The following is a 20,099-nucleotide window of genomic DNA, read 5'->3' as shown; positions in this document are numbered from 1 at the left end:
TCCTGTTGCTCTCTGTCTGTTTTCCTCCTCCAATTTCTCTGACAGTTTGTCCTTTCTTGTCAGTCTGGGCCATTTCGAAAACATATTCGTCTCCTTTCTTTCCCCCGTTTATTTTCCACATGACTTTGCTTCACTTTGCCTTCTTTCCCTTCCTCCCAGTTGTTTCCAGACAGAGTGGCTGATGGTTTTTGTTTGGCCATGGTACATAAATCAGTGTGAGAAGGGGTGGGGGACTGTCTGTGACCAGGCAGGTGTGGATGAAAAGAGGTCTACGACTTAAATCAAAGTGAGCAATCACTGGAAAGCTTCATGTACTTGCTAATACACACACACACACACACACACACACACACACACACACACACACAGCATTGAGCACAGGGTGACTCTTGTGGTCAGACATGTCTTTTTGTTCCTCCAGACAGCACTAATCGATTTGGTAACCTCTGCCTCTGGCTCTTAGTGTTTGGACACACAACTGTGTTGGTGCATGTGTGTGTGCATGTGTGTATGTGCTTGGTCACTTCGTAATTGTCTCCTGCATCCCTAAATTAAACGACTTTAATTTGGACCAATAAGCAAGACTTATCTGGGAGCTCTAGATTGACCAAACTTTCATTAGGGAATTGACTCAAACTGGGATAGGGCCTACACAAACACACACACACACACACACACACACACACACACACACACACACACACACACACACAGAATTTAAAAGCTTAACCTATTAATGGATATTTACACATAACGTGCGCTCTCTCAGTGTCTCGGTGTCTCTCTGGGGACACGGGGCCCCAGTCTGCGCACTGCAGAGCATCCCTCATATTCTGCTGCTGCGTCTCTGAGGAAGCTTTCATTCCTAAAACGAGACGCACACGGAGCGTAAAGTGGGTCATAGCGCTGGCATTCCTGCGCAATGTTGACTGTTGTTTTCCCTAACGATACACCGAGGAATATCTGACCAAAAACAAACAAACGGATATGACACGAGTACAGTTTGGTGGGGAATTCAAAACTGACGCCAAACAGCTGAAGCAGACTGCCGGGCAAACCTGGTGAAATGTCCAAAAATGTCCAACTGTGACGATTAAGCCACAGCTCCGCGCGCTATTATTCACTCTCTCTCACTCTTGCTTATTAACAACCACTCTCCGTCGGTCCAACGAGCGTGTGAGAAATCGGCTTATCGTTTTTTCCTCTCTGTGTTGCGCCTGGTGAGAGGAGAGGCTGTGCGCGCACCGGCTGTGGATGTGAGGGGTTTGATGGTTTGTGAAATCCACTCCGCAGACTGCACAGGGAGGCAGATGCTGAGGTGCAGTTTGTTTTTGGGGCTCGTTTTTTTGGGGACAAAAAAAGTGGCACTTCATCATCATGGCGCTTTTCATGTGAACGTCCAATCATCATGGAGAATGGACAAGCTATGCATGTTTTGATGTTTTTTCGAACCGCTATAACTAGGAGATAAAAAATGATTTCCAAAATGCATGGAGGGACCTTGTGAGACCAACAACTCCAGTCCTAAATGGCAGAACTTGAAGTTTGCAGAAATCTCAGTTTGGAGAAGGGTAAGCGAACATTTGCAAGCTTTTTTTTCATTTGCTTATTTAATTTTTCAGATCACATATGTTGAGAGATACTCCGTGTTTACTCCTTTGGATGCCTACATTGCAAGTAGGCAGGAGCCCATGCGTAATTTCTCAATTGCGCTTGTTTTTGTTAATAAATGTCATCACTGGCGCTGCTACAAGCACTCGCAAAAGGAATCTTAATTGAGGCTTGTCAATTTGCATGAATGATTTACTGTGCAATTAATGTAAATCGACATTTTTGGAACAAAACATCAGAATTCATTCCATGATATCACTCAGTCGATTTATTCTCATGTGAATTTATAAACTGATGTCAGATTTTGTCAGTTTATATTAGAGCTCTTGATGAAGCAGCAGTGGAGCAGAGGGAAACTGTCCCTGGTGCTGAAAATGCCCCTTTGTTCTTGTCACTAGGGGGCAGAAAAGCCTCTTAATTTCTGATTTGACAAGACTTTCTCTGCCCTGAATCCATATAGCAGCACTTAGGTGTGGATGTGCCACATCCTTTACAATGATGCATCCTCCACACTGTTCACAGAAATCTAAGCATCTCTGAGATGTTTATAGGATGTGTCACTGCAGCGCCTTGGTGAGAAGATGCCTGACAGACTGACAGACCATATAACATGCCATAGCTCAGCATCAGAGGTGGGTTGTTTGCATCAGTAGAATCAGGAGCCCCTTGAAACCCAGGCAGGGCACGTTCAGCCCCACACACTGTGACAGAGCTTTGGGTTGAGCTTTGATGGCAAAATGGAAGTCCCAACAGTCCCCGGGCTATTAGACCGACCCCTTTTGCTCTCTTCCGTACGCTGTCAAAAATATGGCGCATCCCTGGCACTTAGAAAGCAGGATGTGTCAAGCTGTCAGTCTTCACCCTTGCATCGCCTGTTTTTCTTTATCTATGTGAGCACTGGGGTGTGAGAGGGAGGCCCCTGCTTTCTTCTTGCCTCCTCATTCATTTAGGCCACAGAGTTGCATGGCACCAAGAGCCCTCGGTGGGAGAGAAAAGGAGAGACAATGATGGAGGGAGAGGAGGTTTGGAGGCGCATGCATGGTTGCTAATCTCCTCCACATGGAGGAAATGGCTTTTCCATGTAAAAATGTGTTTTTCCTCATGTGTCTTCTCCTGTACTGATGATGATGAATCTCAGCATGCCCCCCTTTTTGTCTCTGCCTCTTCCTTTCTGTCGCTCCAGGGCAGAGAAACAGCTAACAGACACCAGGGGAGGAATACACTCTCCTCCTTTTAGCTCTCCTCCTCTGCTCTTAGACCATTTCTTGTTATTTTCTCTCTCCTCTGACTGACCGACTGAAATGTGTCTGTGAGTGTGTAAAATCATAATGTAACAAAAACAAAAGCAGGCGAAGGATGTCTGGTCAAATAGTTCCTAGTTCAAAACGTCATGTCAAATTTAGGCAACTTCTCAAAGCGAGTTGAGGTTAGGCAACTCTCCTCTGTGCCAAGAGCTGGTGTTGAATATCTAAAGAAAAAATCTCTTGAAAATTCCAGACTTTTTATGCAGGCAAATGGCAGGTATGATAATAATATTAATACATTTTATTTATAGAGCACTTTTCAGGTTTCTCAAAGACGCCTTACAGTTAAAACACAGTTAAAATCAAGATCAAAATAAGTCATGTTTTGATACTAGTATTGGAACTTAGTTTGGCAGTCATTGTTCATCAACTACCTTCACATGTCCAATATCCTGGGAGCCACTTATATCCATCTTTGTCTTTTCCACTTCATTTCAAAGCACAGTGATTTGCATTTACATAGAATTTCACTGTTAACAAGCTACTGTTTCAGTCCGCCCGCATGTTGACTTAGCTGCAGGAACATCACATTTGTTCTCACATCAAGCATATTGGATATGAGTGTGAAATGTCTGCTTCTAAAACCTACTGGGAGGCTATCATCTGTGTAAAGCGGCTCTATACACCTGTGTCTACGTGCGAAATAGAAAGCAAATTATCCATAACCACTGGCTTTTATTCCATTGGCTTCCATCCTCTCAGCAGTTAATAAGCTACCCAGAAGCTCGGTGCACTTACTGACGTAGCCAACACTTTTAGGTTGCTCCTGTGTCCTGAAATGAAGCACCAGAAAAGCAGCTCCAAGCAGTACAGCTTCACTCCAACATGTAAAGCAGTGGAGATCAGACAGTTTTCATGGCAGTCTGCCTCTGCTGCCAAAGATACTATATCTCAATTTACTCACAGTCATCCAGCCTGGTGTAGGGAGGAGGATGGAAGGAGCTTGAGCATTGCAGGAACATCAATACATATCCCGTACACACACACACTCATGCTCACACACACACACAGGCTCTAGTTCCCTCCTTTGATGTCGGTGCTGAACTCCTCCACTCGGGGAGCCCCCTGTAGCATCTTTGGTGAATGCATTATCATGCTGCAGTTGTCATGTGTTTATTTTCATTCTGGTGCCGCTCTACACTCTGCACCCCGGGGGGACCTGGGAACCCATTTGTAACATTGGGGGCTTGAGCGCTGCCTGAGCACTCTTAATTAGGCAAAGTGAGTGACTGTGAGATAAGAGTGTGTGTTTTCCCTCTTTTGCTCATCATTTCCCTGTTTCCTAACCTTTTATGTCACTAATAAGAGGTTTCGGCATAATAATTTAAATAATAAAATATTAAAATATTCCTCTTCCGTGCAGGTTTTATGTAATTAGCTGGCTCTAAAAGGTATTTACATTTGAATTTCTCCCCATAGGTGTGAATTGTTTGGACTAACTGGCATTATGCTGCAGAATATGAAGCGTTGAAGCTGTAAGAGTGAAAGAAACACTGCCAATCTTAGTCCGTAGAAGAGTCACTAAGGAAATCATGATGTTACATGCAGTCTATAAGCAGATCGGCAGAAATTAACGTGAAAATGTGAAAAACAATCAAACCCTGAAACCAAATTTAAGGCTATTTCATCTGAAACAAGACTACAAGTCTACATGTTGCTGGCTCTGTGAGGCTCTACTACTATAAATGCCCACATTTAGCATGGTTTAACGGTTACCTATAAATTGGTTTAGTATGTAAACTGGTGAAGGGGCAGTGCACATCAAGATGGCTAGTGTTGGAGGAAACTTCAGAGAGATTTAGCCAGACATGTTGAAGCCTAAGTCAGACCTAGAGATGAGGATTCTGCTGTGCATCAATATTGGCAGCAAGCTGTCTTATCAGATTGGTAAATGTTGCATCTATGGTTTGTTTAAATTAGTTTGCTTGTCAGTTTGGAACTGGCAGTGGCTGACAAGGAGTTAGTGGTTGTGAAACATACAATATTATCTGCAATGATGTTACAGTGTGTTTTCACTCTCTATACTGACAAGTTTGCTCTGTGCTGGAGGTTTCAGGTTTCTTTTAAAACTTTTGGATATTAGACAGCAAATGGCTTTTGAAGATAATCTTGCTATCTTGGTGTACATTTGAATTCAAATTAGGGAAGGGCCCAGACATCTGAAATGAGAAAACACCTCTTTGGTGACAAGCTTTGCACAGATAAGTCAGTATATTCAATATGGTACAGACATTTGAAAGGACATACACTCTTAAAAAAGAATTACACTGGCTCAACTTAAAAAAATGTTGTAACAATTTGCATTTATCTTTTTAAATAATTCCAACTAACATTATTGAGTATTTCCCATGAGACTTTTATAGCTGAACTAACTCAAATAGTCTAGTACAACCAACATGATTTGTCTTGTCCTCTACAAGCTTCATAATGAGTTGAACCAACTCAATTTTTATATCAAAGTTTCAGTGTTAATAAGTGGTCAAATTACTCTATTTAAGTTGCTATAACTCCTTTATTTTACTTTCTTTCTACTCAAAAAAATCGTGGCAAATTGTTACCTCTATTTTATTGAGTATAAGTTAATTATTTCACTTAAATCAGACATATTGTAATACAAACAAGTTTCATTACCTTAAAACTTTCCCTTGTTAAGTGAAGGCAGAAATGCTTATCCAAAATCAATATATTTCTGAGTTAAGACATCTTTCTTCATTTTTAATTTTGATCAACTTCTTGAAATAAGTTATCAACACAATAAAACAATGGACATGTAACAAAAAAATGTTATGCTGATAAAGCTCTTTTTTTTAAGTCATACTAACTAACCTCCTGAATCCTTTTTTACAGTGTACATGTAAAAACATATTTTTTACAGGAGGGGATTTTTCAGTACTACAAAACCCTTTTGGTTGTTACATGTATAAATCTTGTATTCCACCCAAAATTAGATTAATTTAATTATGACTGTGTTTTTTTCACGGCCTCAACCAAGTAGTTTTAGTAGCCAAAACTTAAACAAATATCATCTATTATTCCTCTTATGGGCATTTGTAATGGTTTGGAAGGCAGTGACAAACAACAACCTGCTGACTGGGGTACCACACAAAAATGCTCAATTACTATAAATAACCTGTTTTGTTGTTAAGGTTAGAGAAGCCAATTTACTTTATTAGCTGCTTTCTGTAAGCGGCTGGAGCTCTGCAATGTGCCAAAGTTGGACCAATAGCCTTTTTGTTGTTTTCACGTTTTTCCATGCTCCAATCAGGATTTAACCTTAGACTATCCGGATCACAGTTGTTGGGTTGTTTGCCTATGTTTCCATTTCCCCCCCGATGCGCACTCTTTTTTTCCAATTAAACAACAGATTAGCCAATGAATGACACTGTGGCTTAGTGTTGAGCTCCACTCCTCCCTGTGTGCAGTCTGCATGTTATCTCTGCGTACATGCAGGTTTCCTCTGTGTTTCCTTCCAATGACACACATCAGGTGGATTAAAGTCTCCAGCTGTCCCACTGGTATGAGTGTCTGTCTATCTGTGTTAGCCCTGACTGACAGCTGATTCAGGCTGGCTCTCCACCTTCAGTGCATGCTGGCAAAGGCTCCAGGCCTCCACAACCCTGAGCAGAAACAAGCAAGCGGACAAATGAGTGGATGTCACTTCATTAATGGTTCAGTATGTATGATTGCTATGCTTGAATAAATACGACCACCCAGTAGTCACTTTGCTGTTCATCACACTGGTGGTGGAACAGGTGGAGCAGGTGAGTTTTGATTTCATCAAGGTCAGTAGTATCCGCATTTGCGCTACAGGCCTTTTTCCTTCCATGGTGCAGCCTGGTTTCAAATTCATCAAGCTGAAGCTATGCGCCTGACTAATTTAATTGCAAAGCTGTTGAATGTCCTGAGAGGAAAAGTGAAATAGGGCGAAGACTGGATGACACAGCCCCAAAGTCAGTACTATATTTACAAAGATGGGTTTATCATCATCTTTGATAAAGGGTCTTGCTCTGTTCCAAATGGGTTGATGTGATTGCAAACTCCAGATTTTCCTCTTGGTTCGGTTTTATTTTAACAGAAAAAAATCCAAGTGAACCAAAATGCATCACAACAAACCCCATGAGAATATTCACTACATTTATTGGCCAGATGTGTCTGGGGTGGGAGCAAGAAAGTAAATATAGGAAGAAGTTCCGGTGACCTGGACTAGTGGATTCTATGAGAGAATCATTGCTGCAATTCTCCCGCTACCTGCTGCTGCTGCTGCTGCTACAACACAAGCTCCTACAATATGCATGCTCTGCCACACTCCTGAATGCAAAGCACACCTGGCTGCAGGAAACGTTTAGCTCATACTTGTGGAGGACACCTGGTAGTTGTGTTGGACTGAGTTTGGGTCACGTTCTAGTTCTGAGACCCCCTCATCAAAGGGTTATGGTGTGGTTGTTTAGTTGGCACCTACAATTTTACAATTCTACGTCATTTAGCAGACAATTTTATCCAAAGCAATGTACAAATGAGAGTTAATCCAACACAAGCAAGGATGAAGTCAAGAAACATAGCAAGAGTAAGTCTTGTGGGTTAAGTTTGAGTCCATTAGGACGCAAGTGCTTTTCGGTTGTGCGAGCGGTCAGTGCGATACTTATCGTTGTCATCTGTGTAGATCAAGTGTGAAGGTGTTCAGTAAAGAGTTGGGTCTTCAGTCTCTTCTTAAAGATTGATAAGGACTCAGCAGTTCAGATGGAGTTTGGAAGGTCGTTCCACCACCGGGGCAATACAGAGGAGAAGAGTTGGTTTGAGACGCAGAGGCCTTCAGCGGCGAAGGAGCCAGACGTCTTTCACTTGAAGAGCACAGTGGGTGTACCTCAAACACAGGAGTTCAGATAAGCAGGGGCTGTACCCGTTGCTATTTTGTATAGGCAAGAGACAAGGCTTTGTATTTGATGCGGGCTGCGACTGGTAGCCAGTGAACAGAGATGAGAAGCGGAGTGACAAGTGCTCTCCTGGGCTAGTTGAAGACCAGACGTGCAGCCGTGTTCTTGATCATCTGCAGAGGCTTGGTGGTGCATGCAGGAAGACCCGCCAGTAGAGAGTTGCAGTAGTCTAAACGCGATAACACAAGGGCCTGAACCAGGAGTTGTGTCGATTGCTCGTTCGGAAAGGGTCTGATTTTGCTGATGACCTAATTTGTTCACACATACCCTGGTCTTGAGTAGCCACTAGAAAGGTCCTTCTGCACCCATTATCATTCTGGGATAAGGGAAAAAAGGCTCTGGATCGTTTGTTTTTCTTTAAACTAATAACTATCGTCTTGGGTGGCTCTAAGCACAGGATGCAGCGATTGTGACACTGTGTTATTCTGTGTTTTCTTGGTCCTTGCTCAACCAACATGTTCAACAGGTTAACTTAATTATATTTAGGTATGCTGACATTTCAGGAATAGAACTGTGTTTTGGCTAATAATTTCAGATTCAGATTTCGGGATTTCAGCTATCATTGTTGACCATATAAGTTGATAACGACCAGTGTAAATTCACCTGACACATATACAACATGTTTACCATCTAAAGACAATGTTTGACTGTTGTCATGCTCTGAGAATAACTGGCACTGTGACAACACGAGTATTTAAGGTGCCCAGTCTCTGTAACATTGATTCAGGCATATTCGAATTGGATCTGATGTCAGGTGGAATAAATGTGCATTAAACAATCACTTCCTCACTTGTTCTCCTACTTCATCAAACCACAAAATGCATACTACCACACTGTGTAAAAATAGTGGACATAGTCACAGTGATGTCTGCCATACTGCATATTGTGCCGACTCCCTGAATTATTGCTTGCATTTTGCTTTTGCACCCTATGTCAGGAAAATAGACCTCCTTGGGTTTTCCATTAAAGTCAAATCATATTTTCCATTGTTATGGTATTGTGCTGCTCCCAAAGAATGAGGTTTCCCTGATAGGCTCATCCAGTAGATGAAAATGACAGTTACACATAGTAAAATGTGGGCGAAAAGGACTTCCCCCGCCGGAGGTCAAAGCCTGTGTGAAACAGAAGAGCATTTAGTACAAGATGGACAGATGTGCTGTCGTCGACTCTTCCTTTAATACACACACCCGGACAAACACACATGTCAACCCATTAAATGTTACTCTTAGTCGTGCATTATCATTAATGTTACATCATCGTTCTTATCCTCATATCCCACTGGTTGACTCCTGATGAACCCGGGCGATATGCAGAGACACACATCTGCCGCACTCTCCTCCCTTACTCTTCATAATTGCTCCACAACAATTCTAGAGCTGTTAAATGCTGTATCTAAGTCCTTGCATCAGGATTAACTCATTAAAGCATGGTGACAGCCACACTGACACAGAGGCACATCTGACTTTCAAACATCAGAGAGAGACGGAGGTGAGAAGCAGGGAGTGGGAGTGGAGAGCAGATGACCAGGAGAAAGGTGGAAACGTGTGTGTGTGTTTTTCAGAGAGAAGACTGTCAGTGAAGGTACCGCCACAGATCACAGGATGGTACAGAGGAGGATGAACAGCAGGATTTTTGGTGCTGTTGCTTGTTGTTTGAAGTGTTGAGGTTTTCTGTCTGAAGTGTCCGTCAAGTCTGAAGTGAGAAAAACAAAAAGTGTTTTTTTTTGGGGGAGTTTTCAGCTACAGGTGGACTGTGTTGCACACTGGAACTGAGCAAAGAAGGACTCTTCCTGAAGAAAATGGAGGAATTATTTTTTGGTCCCACTGCATTATCTTCTCATAAAGCACAGTCTACCTGTATTTATGGTCCTGCCCAAAAATCAGCTGTATTAACTGTCGCGACTCTCCTGGCGCGTAACGTCTACCATATCGGTGGCACCGTGGCTGTACCTCAGAAATGCAGGCTTACGCAAATTGGTAAGTCTGTGTGTGTGTGTGTGTGTGTGTGTGTTTGTGTGTAGTCTAGACACTATAACTCAGTGTGCCTTAAAAAAAGGAAACCCATTAAAACAAACACAAGTGGGAATCTTTTTTTCGCTGCATTTTCCCACCTCTCAACCCTTAAATTTATACATCTTACATAAAAAAACCACCTTATCCTTTTGTTTTTCTTCTTGTGCTGGTTGTTTTCTACATATTAAATGTGTGTGTGGACAAACATATTGCATATTGAACATATTGCTGCTGCTATTTATAGCCCAGAAAAAGAGCAAGGGCTCATGTTTATGTATCAGAATATCCCCAGGATGATCAAACTGCTCACTTTCTGCAACCATAACTTTGAAACCTGTGCATCTCGTTTTAATGAGATGATGCTCATTACATGCAAGAGAAGAGAATTTGTCTATTTGTGTGTTGATTCCTGTGCAGTTTCACACTCCTCATAGCAATAATTATTTGCAAATGTCATTCATTTTTGTCCTGTGGACAGTGAGTCAGTCAACCAAAACTGAATCACATCTTGATTAAACTTCAACACACAAAACAAACCTTCAGGTCATGAAAGCTAACAGAGCAGCAAGTGAAGAATTATAACGAGGTGCCTCCATTGAGAGACTTTTTTGTGTTTATTTGATTGCAGTGATTGTTGTGTTTCATCAATAGTCGGACTGGCTTGGATAGTTCGCATGGTGGTGCCTTATGTCACATGAATAGTGCATGAAGGATCAGGCAGATGCTGCTGAATATGAATTTATGTAGTTATGAATAATTTATGATAATCTTTGGGCTGCGGTCTATTTGAGTCACCACCCTCTGACCAAAATCTTAACAGAGATCCCACGTAGAGCTGTTCAATGATCAAAATATCATCCCTAACTGACTATAAACTCATCGAAATGAGGTTACAGGCTGAGAGGAATCTCTCATCATGTTGAGATTAAAAGTGACAGGTAAGATGGAAAATGATGGGTAAAAACTGCTGTGGATGCTGTGTATACTGTCCCAGCCTGACCTTCATTGTATGGATCTAAGTGAGGACAGGCTTTGTTCATCAGGCGTCTCTATCACCTACCCCATTAAAATATGTTTGAATTTCCTAGGCCTCTGTGGCAAGACAAAGCTTTGATCTGTTCTCTCTGCACCGCGCCGACAGAGATGATGAGTTTTAGCACATGCACGCACATGGAGACAAACACATCAGTAAATGCACATGCACAGACTTGCTCAAAATAAATGGGATCCAAAAAGTAGAGGTCTGACACAGAAATCAAAGATGCTTTACATATTTCTCGTATTCTCCTACCTAGCTGAAAATCAATTTTTCTCTTTTACTTGGGTGGAGTTTGTCATTTTCAGTCTTTTTTTCTTTTTGTAAGATTGCACGGAAAGGAACTGTCAAAGAGCAGATACTGTGGCCACATAGCGAAGCATACAGACTGATATCCTGCATATAAAGAACAAGTGAGATTACAAAGACTTGAAATACTCGACTTGCAAGCATTACCTAAACTGTAAATTTAAATCCTCACACTCAAAGGCTTTGAACATTAATGCTTGAGGGGAGAATGGGACAAGAGATGGGAGTGAAGATGTAAAGGGCACTGATCCTTTGATTCAGCCATCACTGCTCTTTTGAAAGCCACTTACATCAGTTCTCATCTTTGATTACGACACAGCTCCCCTCTCCTGGGCAGATATTAATCCTGCCACCTCATCTCCTTGGGTCCCTTGCTTCGCAATCCTCAGCCTAACTAGGTTTGAGGTTTGACTCTTCATGGTCCTTATCATTGCTGATGGAGAGTAAAGTGCCTGAAGAAATGTCAAGCAGTAACAGGGACATATAGATGACTGGAGAAAATGGGGAAAAAAACAGAAAGGAGGACCAACAAAAGGCAGTTGTTTGGTTCAATGCAAAGAAAAAAACAAATAGATGATAAATTGATACCTGTACACATCACCCCTCTTTCTCCATTTCTGGAGAGCTGCCTTGTGTTGGCTTTTGAGCTGCATGAAAAAAACAGACTTCTGTATTCCCTTTTAGCTTTTTCTTGTGAAATATATCTGACTGCCTCTCGGAAAAACACTCTTCCATATTTAAACTCCTTGGGGATTGGGGAAGAATGGGCATGTACGTAGGCTCTGGTAATGGTGAAAAGTATTTATTTGCTTTGGGCCTGATTTATGATGTTTGATATGTATCTTAGCACTGGAGAAGTGTTGCTGGAAGCTTGACTTGTCTGAGTCATGGATCATCTAGCCTGGAACGGTGTCATATCAAAGATCCCAGAAGACCTGTTCATTGGAGCAGAGACTGCAGATGTGATCAATACTACAGTAAACCCACATTTGACAGTAACTTCCATTGGCTTTTGCTGTTAATGAAACTGTGAATGTCAGAAGTGGCTATGGGAGATAAATAATGCAAAACAGCCTATATTCTCATTTCTGATTAATTCTTTTTCCCCAAGTCTCTGTGTCTTCAGTCTCCCATTATTTTTCGCAGCTCTGAAGAATTGTTACAACACTATGTGACACTTGCTCATACGCTATTAGCAGATAGGAGGTTGTATTGATTCCTACAATGTGATAAATGATCAACTATTTTTTGTGATAAATTATTAAGAACAAAAGTTAACTTAAATCTTTACAATATATGCAGAATATACATTTTTACTCTTTACCTGACTCCTACAGAGTGTAATGAAGCCGCTTTGGGCTTAAGATCCTAATTTGTACTGTGGTGTCCTGGATATTATACTGCTGGGAAACTGAAGTGCCACACAAGACATTTTGTCCTAGGAAAACCTTAAGGGAATTCCCTCAAATTTAGCACAAAAGTCCATTTGGACTCAAGGATGAACTGATTAGATTGTTGTGGCCAAAAGTCTCTGTGACCTTATGTCCATCTTATTCTCCTGTATGTGATACCTCAGGGACACCTTAGGGGAATTTTCTCAAATTTGGCACTAATTTCCATTTGGAAATCAGACCATCTCAAGGATGGGCTGATGACATTTAGTTGGTCACTGGACTGTTATCACGTCAATTCCATTCTCGTGAATACAATATCTCAGGAACACCCTGAGGGATTTTTTTTTATTTTTTAAATTTAGCACAAACGCCCATTTGAACTCAAGGATAAACTGATTAGATTGTTGTGACTAAAGGTCATGAGTCAAGGTCTCGGTGATCTTATGTCCATCTTATTCTCATGAATGCGATACCTCAGGAACGCCTTGAGGGAATGTTTCTCAAATTTGACACCTACATAAATTTGGACTCAAGGATGAAATGATTATATTTAGTTAGTTACCAGACTGTAATCATGCCGATTCCATTCTCGTGAATACAAACAAACATTCACTTGGACTCAAGGATGAACTGAGTCAACACTCTTGCTTTTTCAACTTTAAAAGGTGATGATAATAACTTGTTTTTACTTGTGTTTACAACTTTCAAAATTACAACAAAATTCAGTTTGAGTTGCTCTCTTCCATTTGCCCATTGTGGCTTTATCAATTAATTTATATTGGATAAAACCTAATGTTGCCAGATCTGTCTATCAACAGAATAAACCTAGTCCTATTACCAGTAATTTGCTGAGAACTGCAGTTACCTGGACCATCCAACAAACTTTTGGTCTCTGATTGTGAGCAGATCTTTTAAAGGAAAGCTCCCATATGGATTAGAACCCAAGTTTACTTTGGTATTTACCTGGCTGCTTGTTTCTCTTCCCACGTACTCCACTCGGTTATCAACATGGCAGGTTGTGACCTATTCATGATGCATTTGTCATGCACCTAGGGAAATAACACACGGGGCTCAGGGCAATGTGCTTATGTTTGTGTGTTTAATGCTGTCCCTAGAGAGAGCATCTACGACTCCAAGAAGTCATTGAATATCAAGAACAAAATTTGTGTCACTGCTAAGCCTATCCTTAGGACTGAGAGCCTGTTAACAAGTACTCTGCTCAGTGTGTTTTCTGTTAAGTATGCTTAAATATGTGTTTTGGATCCATGAGAGGTTTGACTTTACTTGTCTTTGAAGATAATCGCCCATGTCAGCTCAGAAAATGCATTTTAATATTTTTGTGTATGTGTGTGCTTCTGTGAGTCCCCTCAAGGAAAGGAGATTACAAATGTCCTACAACTTTGAACATTTTGTAATTTCTCATATTTCCAAAGGGCTAATAGATGGTTGCAGTTTGAGTCATTATGCTCCCTCTTCAGATTTTCCATGCTGGTTTTCTTACACGGTTCTGATTTTATGCAGAAAACAACAGTTGTGATTTAGTTGCAGGATACATACAGTATAGACCTGTCATCTTAACCAGGGAGTTTTGAAAAACATGCATAATGGTGTGAGGTTCAAAGACAGTACGACATGTTTTTTTCAGATCATCTACTGTAAAAACCATTGGAAATGTAACATGTGATCCCTCAGCAGAGTATTACTTATTGCGTTTAGGATGGTACTAGTTTACAATTGTAGTCAAACTTTTTCATTGACAAACAATGATATTTAGCATGTCTCAGATATCTCTGCATTACAAAATATAGATGTCAGGTTTTTAAATGTTTTATAACCAAAGTTCTGGTTGAACTGTGTGTTGTAGAAGATTCCCATCACATTGAGGGATTAAAGCTCAAAGAGGTGTGTAATTCCTTTTAGTACTCACCTCCTTTTCTGGCCGTTTGGGATTACACACATTGAGTTGTCGACCGCTATCTTATACCTCCTTTGGTTGCAAGCAGTGGTGCTGCCTGGTATTATGTAACAGATCACTGCAGCATCTGAAGTCTCTGTACGTGGTTCTGTGTGTATTATGCATGTGCTCATGTTTAAATGCCTTTATCTTAAGAAGGATATCTCTGCTATCCGTCATGTCTACATAAGATAAAAAGAAGAACTTGGAACAACAAGCTTGTATCACTGATATTTTTTCATCTTTTTGTATCAACTATATTTCTTCCGACGAGGATGTGCCTGTTATATTGCCTCATACAAGGAGAGTCTGTCCTTGACGAGCATCCGACCAACTGAAGTATCCTCATGAAAGCCCCTCAACTCTGAGCAGCTTGAAAAGTGGAGGCTATAAAGCTGACGGCTCTATCGATGCAGTTTTTGCTGTTACTGTGTTAGCTATATTGGATCTTAATTCACATCAATGTGATAATAGTTGTAGTGCATTTTGTCTCTTGTGAGGGGAAACGTTTTCACTAGATCAAATAGGGATAACTAGTTTTTCTCAGACTTTACATCACATATTTGAAAGTCATGACACGAGTAAGTGTTCCTAATATTTTGTACACATGGTATTAGGCAGTTTTCTCTTCAACAATATGTGTTTGGTGTCAGGAGTTCACATCAAACTAAGCTGATGCTTAAGATAGGGGGAAGGATTTTTTGTGAAGAGAGTGGGACAAGTAGGATTTATGTGTCTTTGTGCATGTTAAAAATTGAAATATAGTCCTGTGTCTGTGGCCAGCTGAATATGCACAGTCAAGGTTGTATAGAGTTAATTCTATTAAAGGTACAGTATGTGATTCTGAAGATAGTTCATTATTGAGTCTCATTCCCATCAAATACTGACACTTTAGTTAGTGTGCTGTGACCATACATTAACCCAATGTGTCAGTATTTGACAACTTGTTGTTTACTATAAAGACAAATATGGGCTATTTCTGTGTACTGATGCACAAAAACATATTGTAGACATATTGCATGCATACATGAAAAAACATGCACTCATGCACACACACAGTTGTAAACAAACACACACATGCATGCACACGCTCCACTAATGAGGATGGAAATCCCGGCATCTCTCTGTTGTCATCCCCCTGCTGTATCCCCGCCACCAGCTGTCACAAAAAGTAAAAAGCTTGAAGTTTTATCTTTTTATCCGTTCTCGATGCTGGACGGTGCCAAGCAGTCAAGCAATCAAACACAAAGTCCAGATCATCATTTCAGTCATCTCCGTTCTCCTCTTCAGAGTGCTCCACCATTATTTTACTTATTCTCGTTTCCAGTGCCTTTAATTGAAACCTTTGCCCGTAGATGGATGCTGGATGTAACGTTTTCTTTTCCAAGTATTTGATGCAAAATGTGTGCTGTAGTGAAAGTTTTCTAATGTGAAAATGTGAAGCACCACTTTGCAACTCACTTACCTCTAATAGTATTTAGCCATGCAGTCATTAAAATGTGCACATTATGAAATATTTGTTCAGTTCAACAGAAACAATGTCTTGGTTATTCAGGATGATCCACAGATCTCCTCTGGACAGATTTAATTGGGACTAGTTTTTTTTTCAAATAAATAATTCTAATTCAAACTGTTTGCACAATGTAGCTGTGATACTGATTTTGGATATATTGCCTTTTCCTTGTATGATAAATATATTGATAGGATGAGGGTTGTTTCACTTTGTCTTTCAGCCTTTAATGTAGTCAAGTTGTGCTTCCACCTGCCTCAGCATGATGTGGAGATTTCCTTTTGAACTGCCTACAGGCCCTCTGTGAAACTTAGAACAGAGAGACACACATTAGCTCTGTCCCTCTCTATGAGATCTCTCTCTTTCTCCCTTCGCTCTGTTGCTTTCAGCAGCAGGTCAGTGGGAAACAGAAAAGCAGCCCTGTGTGTCCACACAGTTGCGTCTCTGTTGCAGTTTGGACTCTGACCCACATCAGCTGCTGTCTACTCCGCTAATTGTGCTTCACTGTGACACTTTGCCTTGCTTCCTCCTGAGAAAGGACAAGTCAAGCCCGACACCTGTTCTCTTTGTTTCTTAATATAGTGCTCTACTGAACCCAGTGTTTCTGTGTGTTTTTTGTTTTGTTTTTTGCAGTGGAGCGATGCATGAGCATGATGCAGTCCGGGACCCAGATGGTAAAGCTGAAGACGGGATCCAAAGGGCTCGTGAGACTCTTCTACCTGGATGATCATCGCTCTTGCATTCGCTGGAAGCCCTCACGCAAGAGTGAGAAGGCCAAGAGTGAGTATGCATGGGCGAACACACACATACACGGAGTGGAGTCTAGCAGAGCCGTTATGGAGTTGCACCAAGCGTAGTATAGTATATACTACGCTTATAGGTTCCGACATATTTGAAGCTTGACTTTTACTAGGGACTAAAAATCAGGATATCTCAGTGTTTGTAGCTTTGACTTTGTTCCCCCAGCTTTATAAAAGTGTGATTCTAAATCTACTAGACTGCTAAAAAATCTAAAGGGGCAAGAAACACAAGCAGTCAGCAACAAAACCCCACCTTAGACAAATACATTTGGAATAGAAAACGGGTGAAAAATAAAATTTAAATTGTTCACTGGTTACTGCCTCACCCAACTTTGACCTACTGTACTTAATACAGAAATTTAGCTTATTAATGAACTTGGCAAGTCCCAAAGTCTTTGAGACTGAACTTATTATTAGTATTAGTGTTGAAATCCTCTCTCACAACATGTTTATTGACATCCAACCACAATATTTATCTAAATCGGGTAAATAGGGTAAGAATGTGAACTAGATATGAGACCACAGTTGATCACTTACATTTAGACAATTTTAATGTTTAAATATGCAATTGAGTCATTATCCTATTAAGTATGTGCTAATTTGCATATATTTGCAACACAAATATCTGAGAAATCTGAGAAAGTGGATAAAGGCAGGTTCAAAATTCTTGTTTCATTTTGTTGAGATGTTAGAGTCAACGATCAGGTCATTTTCACATTATTTTTTAAATAAAATGTTCAATAACTCAGGCTATGAGTTATATATCAACAAACCCCCCCATAACAACCCCCAGAATATTGATAGAAAAGATGATGTATGAAGGTGCTACTGCAGTGGAGATTTCTGGCTCAGAGTGTGAGAAAAAAGGCGACTTTGAGGTAATGTAATGTAAAATCTCATGCATTTTGCAAGATATGATATGAGGTGAATATGATACTTTTTTTAAACTAATAGATATCACTATGAAATTAACTTTTTGAACCACAAGTTTTCTTAAATTTTAAGTTTTAATATGCAATGAGGCATTATCTGATGTTAAATCCACAGATGCAAAAGACAAAATGTGGTAAAATAAACATCTAAATGTCTATTTTGGATGCTTTCCCAGTCTGAAAGAAGACAGCAGAAAGCAGAATAGACAGAAATCTCAAAATTGACCAAAAATGAAAAAAAGAAAAAATGTTATTGTCTGTCTGTATTGTCTTGATGTCCTGTTGGACTTTGTTGTCATACACTGGAATTATTCTTTAAACCTGCATAATGATAGTAATAATACTATTTTTGTTGCAGGTATCATGTTAGAAAGTGCTTTGCAGATTGTCCTGAATGTTTGTTTAATCAGCCACACTGCTCTGCCTCAGAGGGGATTATTGTGTTATATTTCATTGCCCCCTCAAAGCATCACTGTCACTTTTTTTTTACTTTACTGGTTTTATGTTTCAACCTACTGAATCATACATTATGGTCCCGTCCTTACATGTGCATAAATGACACAGCGTGTGTGCGTGTGTGTATGGACTGTCAGCAATAGATAAGCCTCTTAGATCCTCTCCATTGACATGATTAAGAGAAACAAACAGCTCTTTCTTTGAGTGTGTGTATGTGTATGTGTGTGTGTGTGTGTGTGTGTGTGTGTGTGTGTGTGTGTGTGTGTGTCTGTATGTCTGTTTGAGCAGGATCAAAATAATGCTGCCATATTGTTACTTTCAGTCGTATCAGAATTTCAGGGATGAGATTATGTAACGGGATGAGAGCGTGATGGTGAAATGGACATGGATCATTTCGGGAATGGATTATAAACAAGTATTTTGGGTTGGGTAAGAAGGCAATTAATTGTAAAGAATCATCATAACATTGATTATTTAATCAATTAATCAAACATAATTGTGATTCCCCAAATGTTAAGGTTAATTATACTGAGGAAAACCCATTAGTCCATTGATGAGGGCCATTAATTAATTGATTTAACTGAATGAGACATTTAACAGCATGCTAAAGCTTCACACCTGAGAGGGATACCCGTGAAGAGAAAACAAGCGAGGTGAGGAGACAGATGTGTGTTGAATATATAGGACGGGACGTATATTACTGCAGGATGTTTCTCTTCTCTAACAAAGACACAGACTCAAAAATAGCTGAGTTTATATTCCTATTTTATTTGACTGTGATACACTCTGAAGCCTGTAGGAACTGCTTTCTCCGTGCCTTTTTGATAGAGAAAGGAGAGAAAGCGAAGAACCCATTTCATTTTGGTCATGGTTATTTTTTTGGAAAGGTTTTTGCTATTATTATTATTACTGTTATTCCATTGTAAACCCATCTTATTATTTCTCTGCTCCTTCCTTCTGTCATTATACTTTCTTGGGAATTAAAAAGCACTTGGTCACAGTATTAAAGGATTTTATTAAAGACTGGTTTTATTCTATGTTTTCTCTTATTGTCAGGAATTGTAGGTAAAGACCACAATGTTTTTGTTAATATGTCCTAATAATTAATTTTTAACTTTGACTTACTTGATCAAAATGTTGAACCCAAAAGAAACCAATGAAACATAACATCTGATCTTGAAAATTATGTTTCAAAACAAAAATTGCAAATCTGAATACAGATTGCAAATATAACATACAACAGGTAAAATGAGGATAATATCTAGTTCAATATTTTATACTAAATCTATTTGACAATATCTCCAGTTTTTCTTTGCTGAATATAATAATAATTAAAAAAAAATATGGCATGGAGTTTCAAGCCAGAACTTTAGAAGGAAGCTGATGGAGAGGCTCAATGTTGCTTCATTTTTATGTCCTCACGTCATGAAGAAGTAATATGCAGGTGTTTTCATGGACTCCAGAGGGTTAATGAGCTGTTTTTTTACAACAATCAAACTGGTCTTTTCTTTTCCACCCCATTTCCTTAGTCACCATTGATTCACTGTATAAAGTGACAGAGGGCGGTCAATCGGACATCTTCCATCGACATGCAGACGGCGGCTTCGACCAGGCTTGCTGTTTCACGGTGTACCACGGAAACCACATGGAGTCCCTCGACCTGGTGACATCCAATGCAGAAGAAGCCAGAACCTGGATAACCGGCCTGCGCTACCTGATGGCCGGGATCAGTGACGAGGACTCGCTGGCCAAACGGCAGCGCACACACGACCAATATCCTTTGTTTCATTCTCCTGCAGCCCAGTATTCTTGGTTTGAGTTTTCATTTATTGAGGTCGCTTTCACATATA

The 20,099-nt window shown here is 40.2% G+C and overlaps 1 protein-coding gene across 4 annotated transcripts in view; it reads left to right on the top strand.

Moving 5' to 3' along the window:
* plch1 (phospholipase C, eta 1) overlaps nucleotides 1–20,099 on the top strand; it is a 59,747-nt gene that overhangs the window by 1,349 nt on the left and 38,299 nt on the right. For 3 of the 4 annotated variants that reach the window (XM_059331532.1, XM_059331535.1, XM_059331534.1), the window contains exons 2-3: nucleotides 16,695–16,841; nucleotides 19,779–20,022. In XM_059331532.1, the coding sequence (XP_059187515.1) occupies nucleotides 16,695–16,841; nucleotides 19,779–20,022 (391 nt within the window). Of the gene's footprint in view, nucleotides 1–933; nucleotides 1,572–16,694; nucleotides 16,842–19,778; nucleotides 20,023–20,099 lie in introns of those variants that run through there. The other variant, XM_059331533.1, reaches the window with a different exon arrangement.

Source organism: Centropristis striata, chromosome 4 (assembly GCF_030273125.1).
Source record: "Centropristis striata isolate RG_2023a ecotype Rhode Island chromosome 4, C.striata_1.0, whole genome shotgun sequence".
Classification (NCBI taxonomy): domain Eukaryota; kingdom Metazoa; phylum Chordata; class Actinopteri; order Perciformes; family Serranidae; genus Centropristis; species Centropristis striata.
The sequence above is the reverse complement of the archived record's forward strand: the minus strand, read 5'-3'. Positions and strand labels throughout refer to the sequence as shown.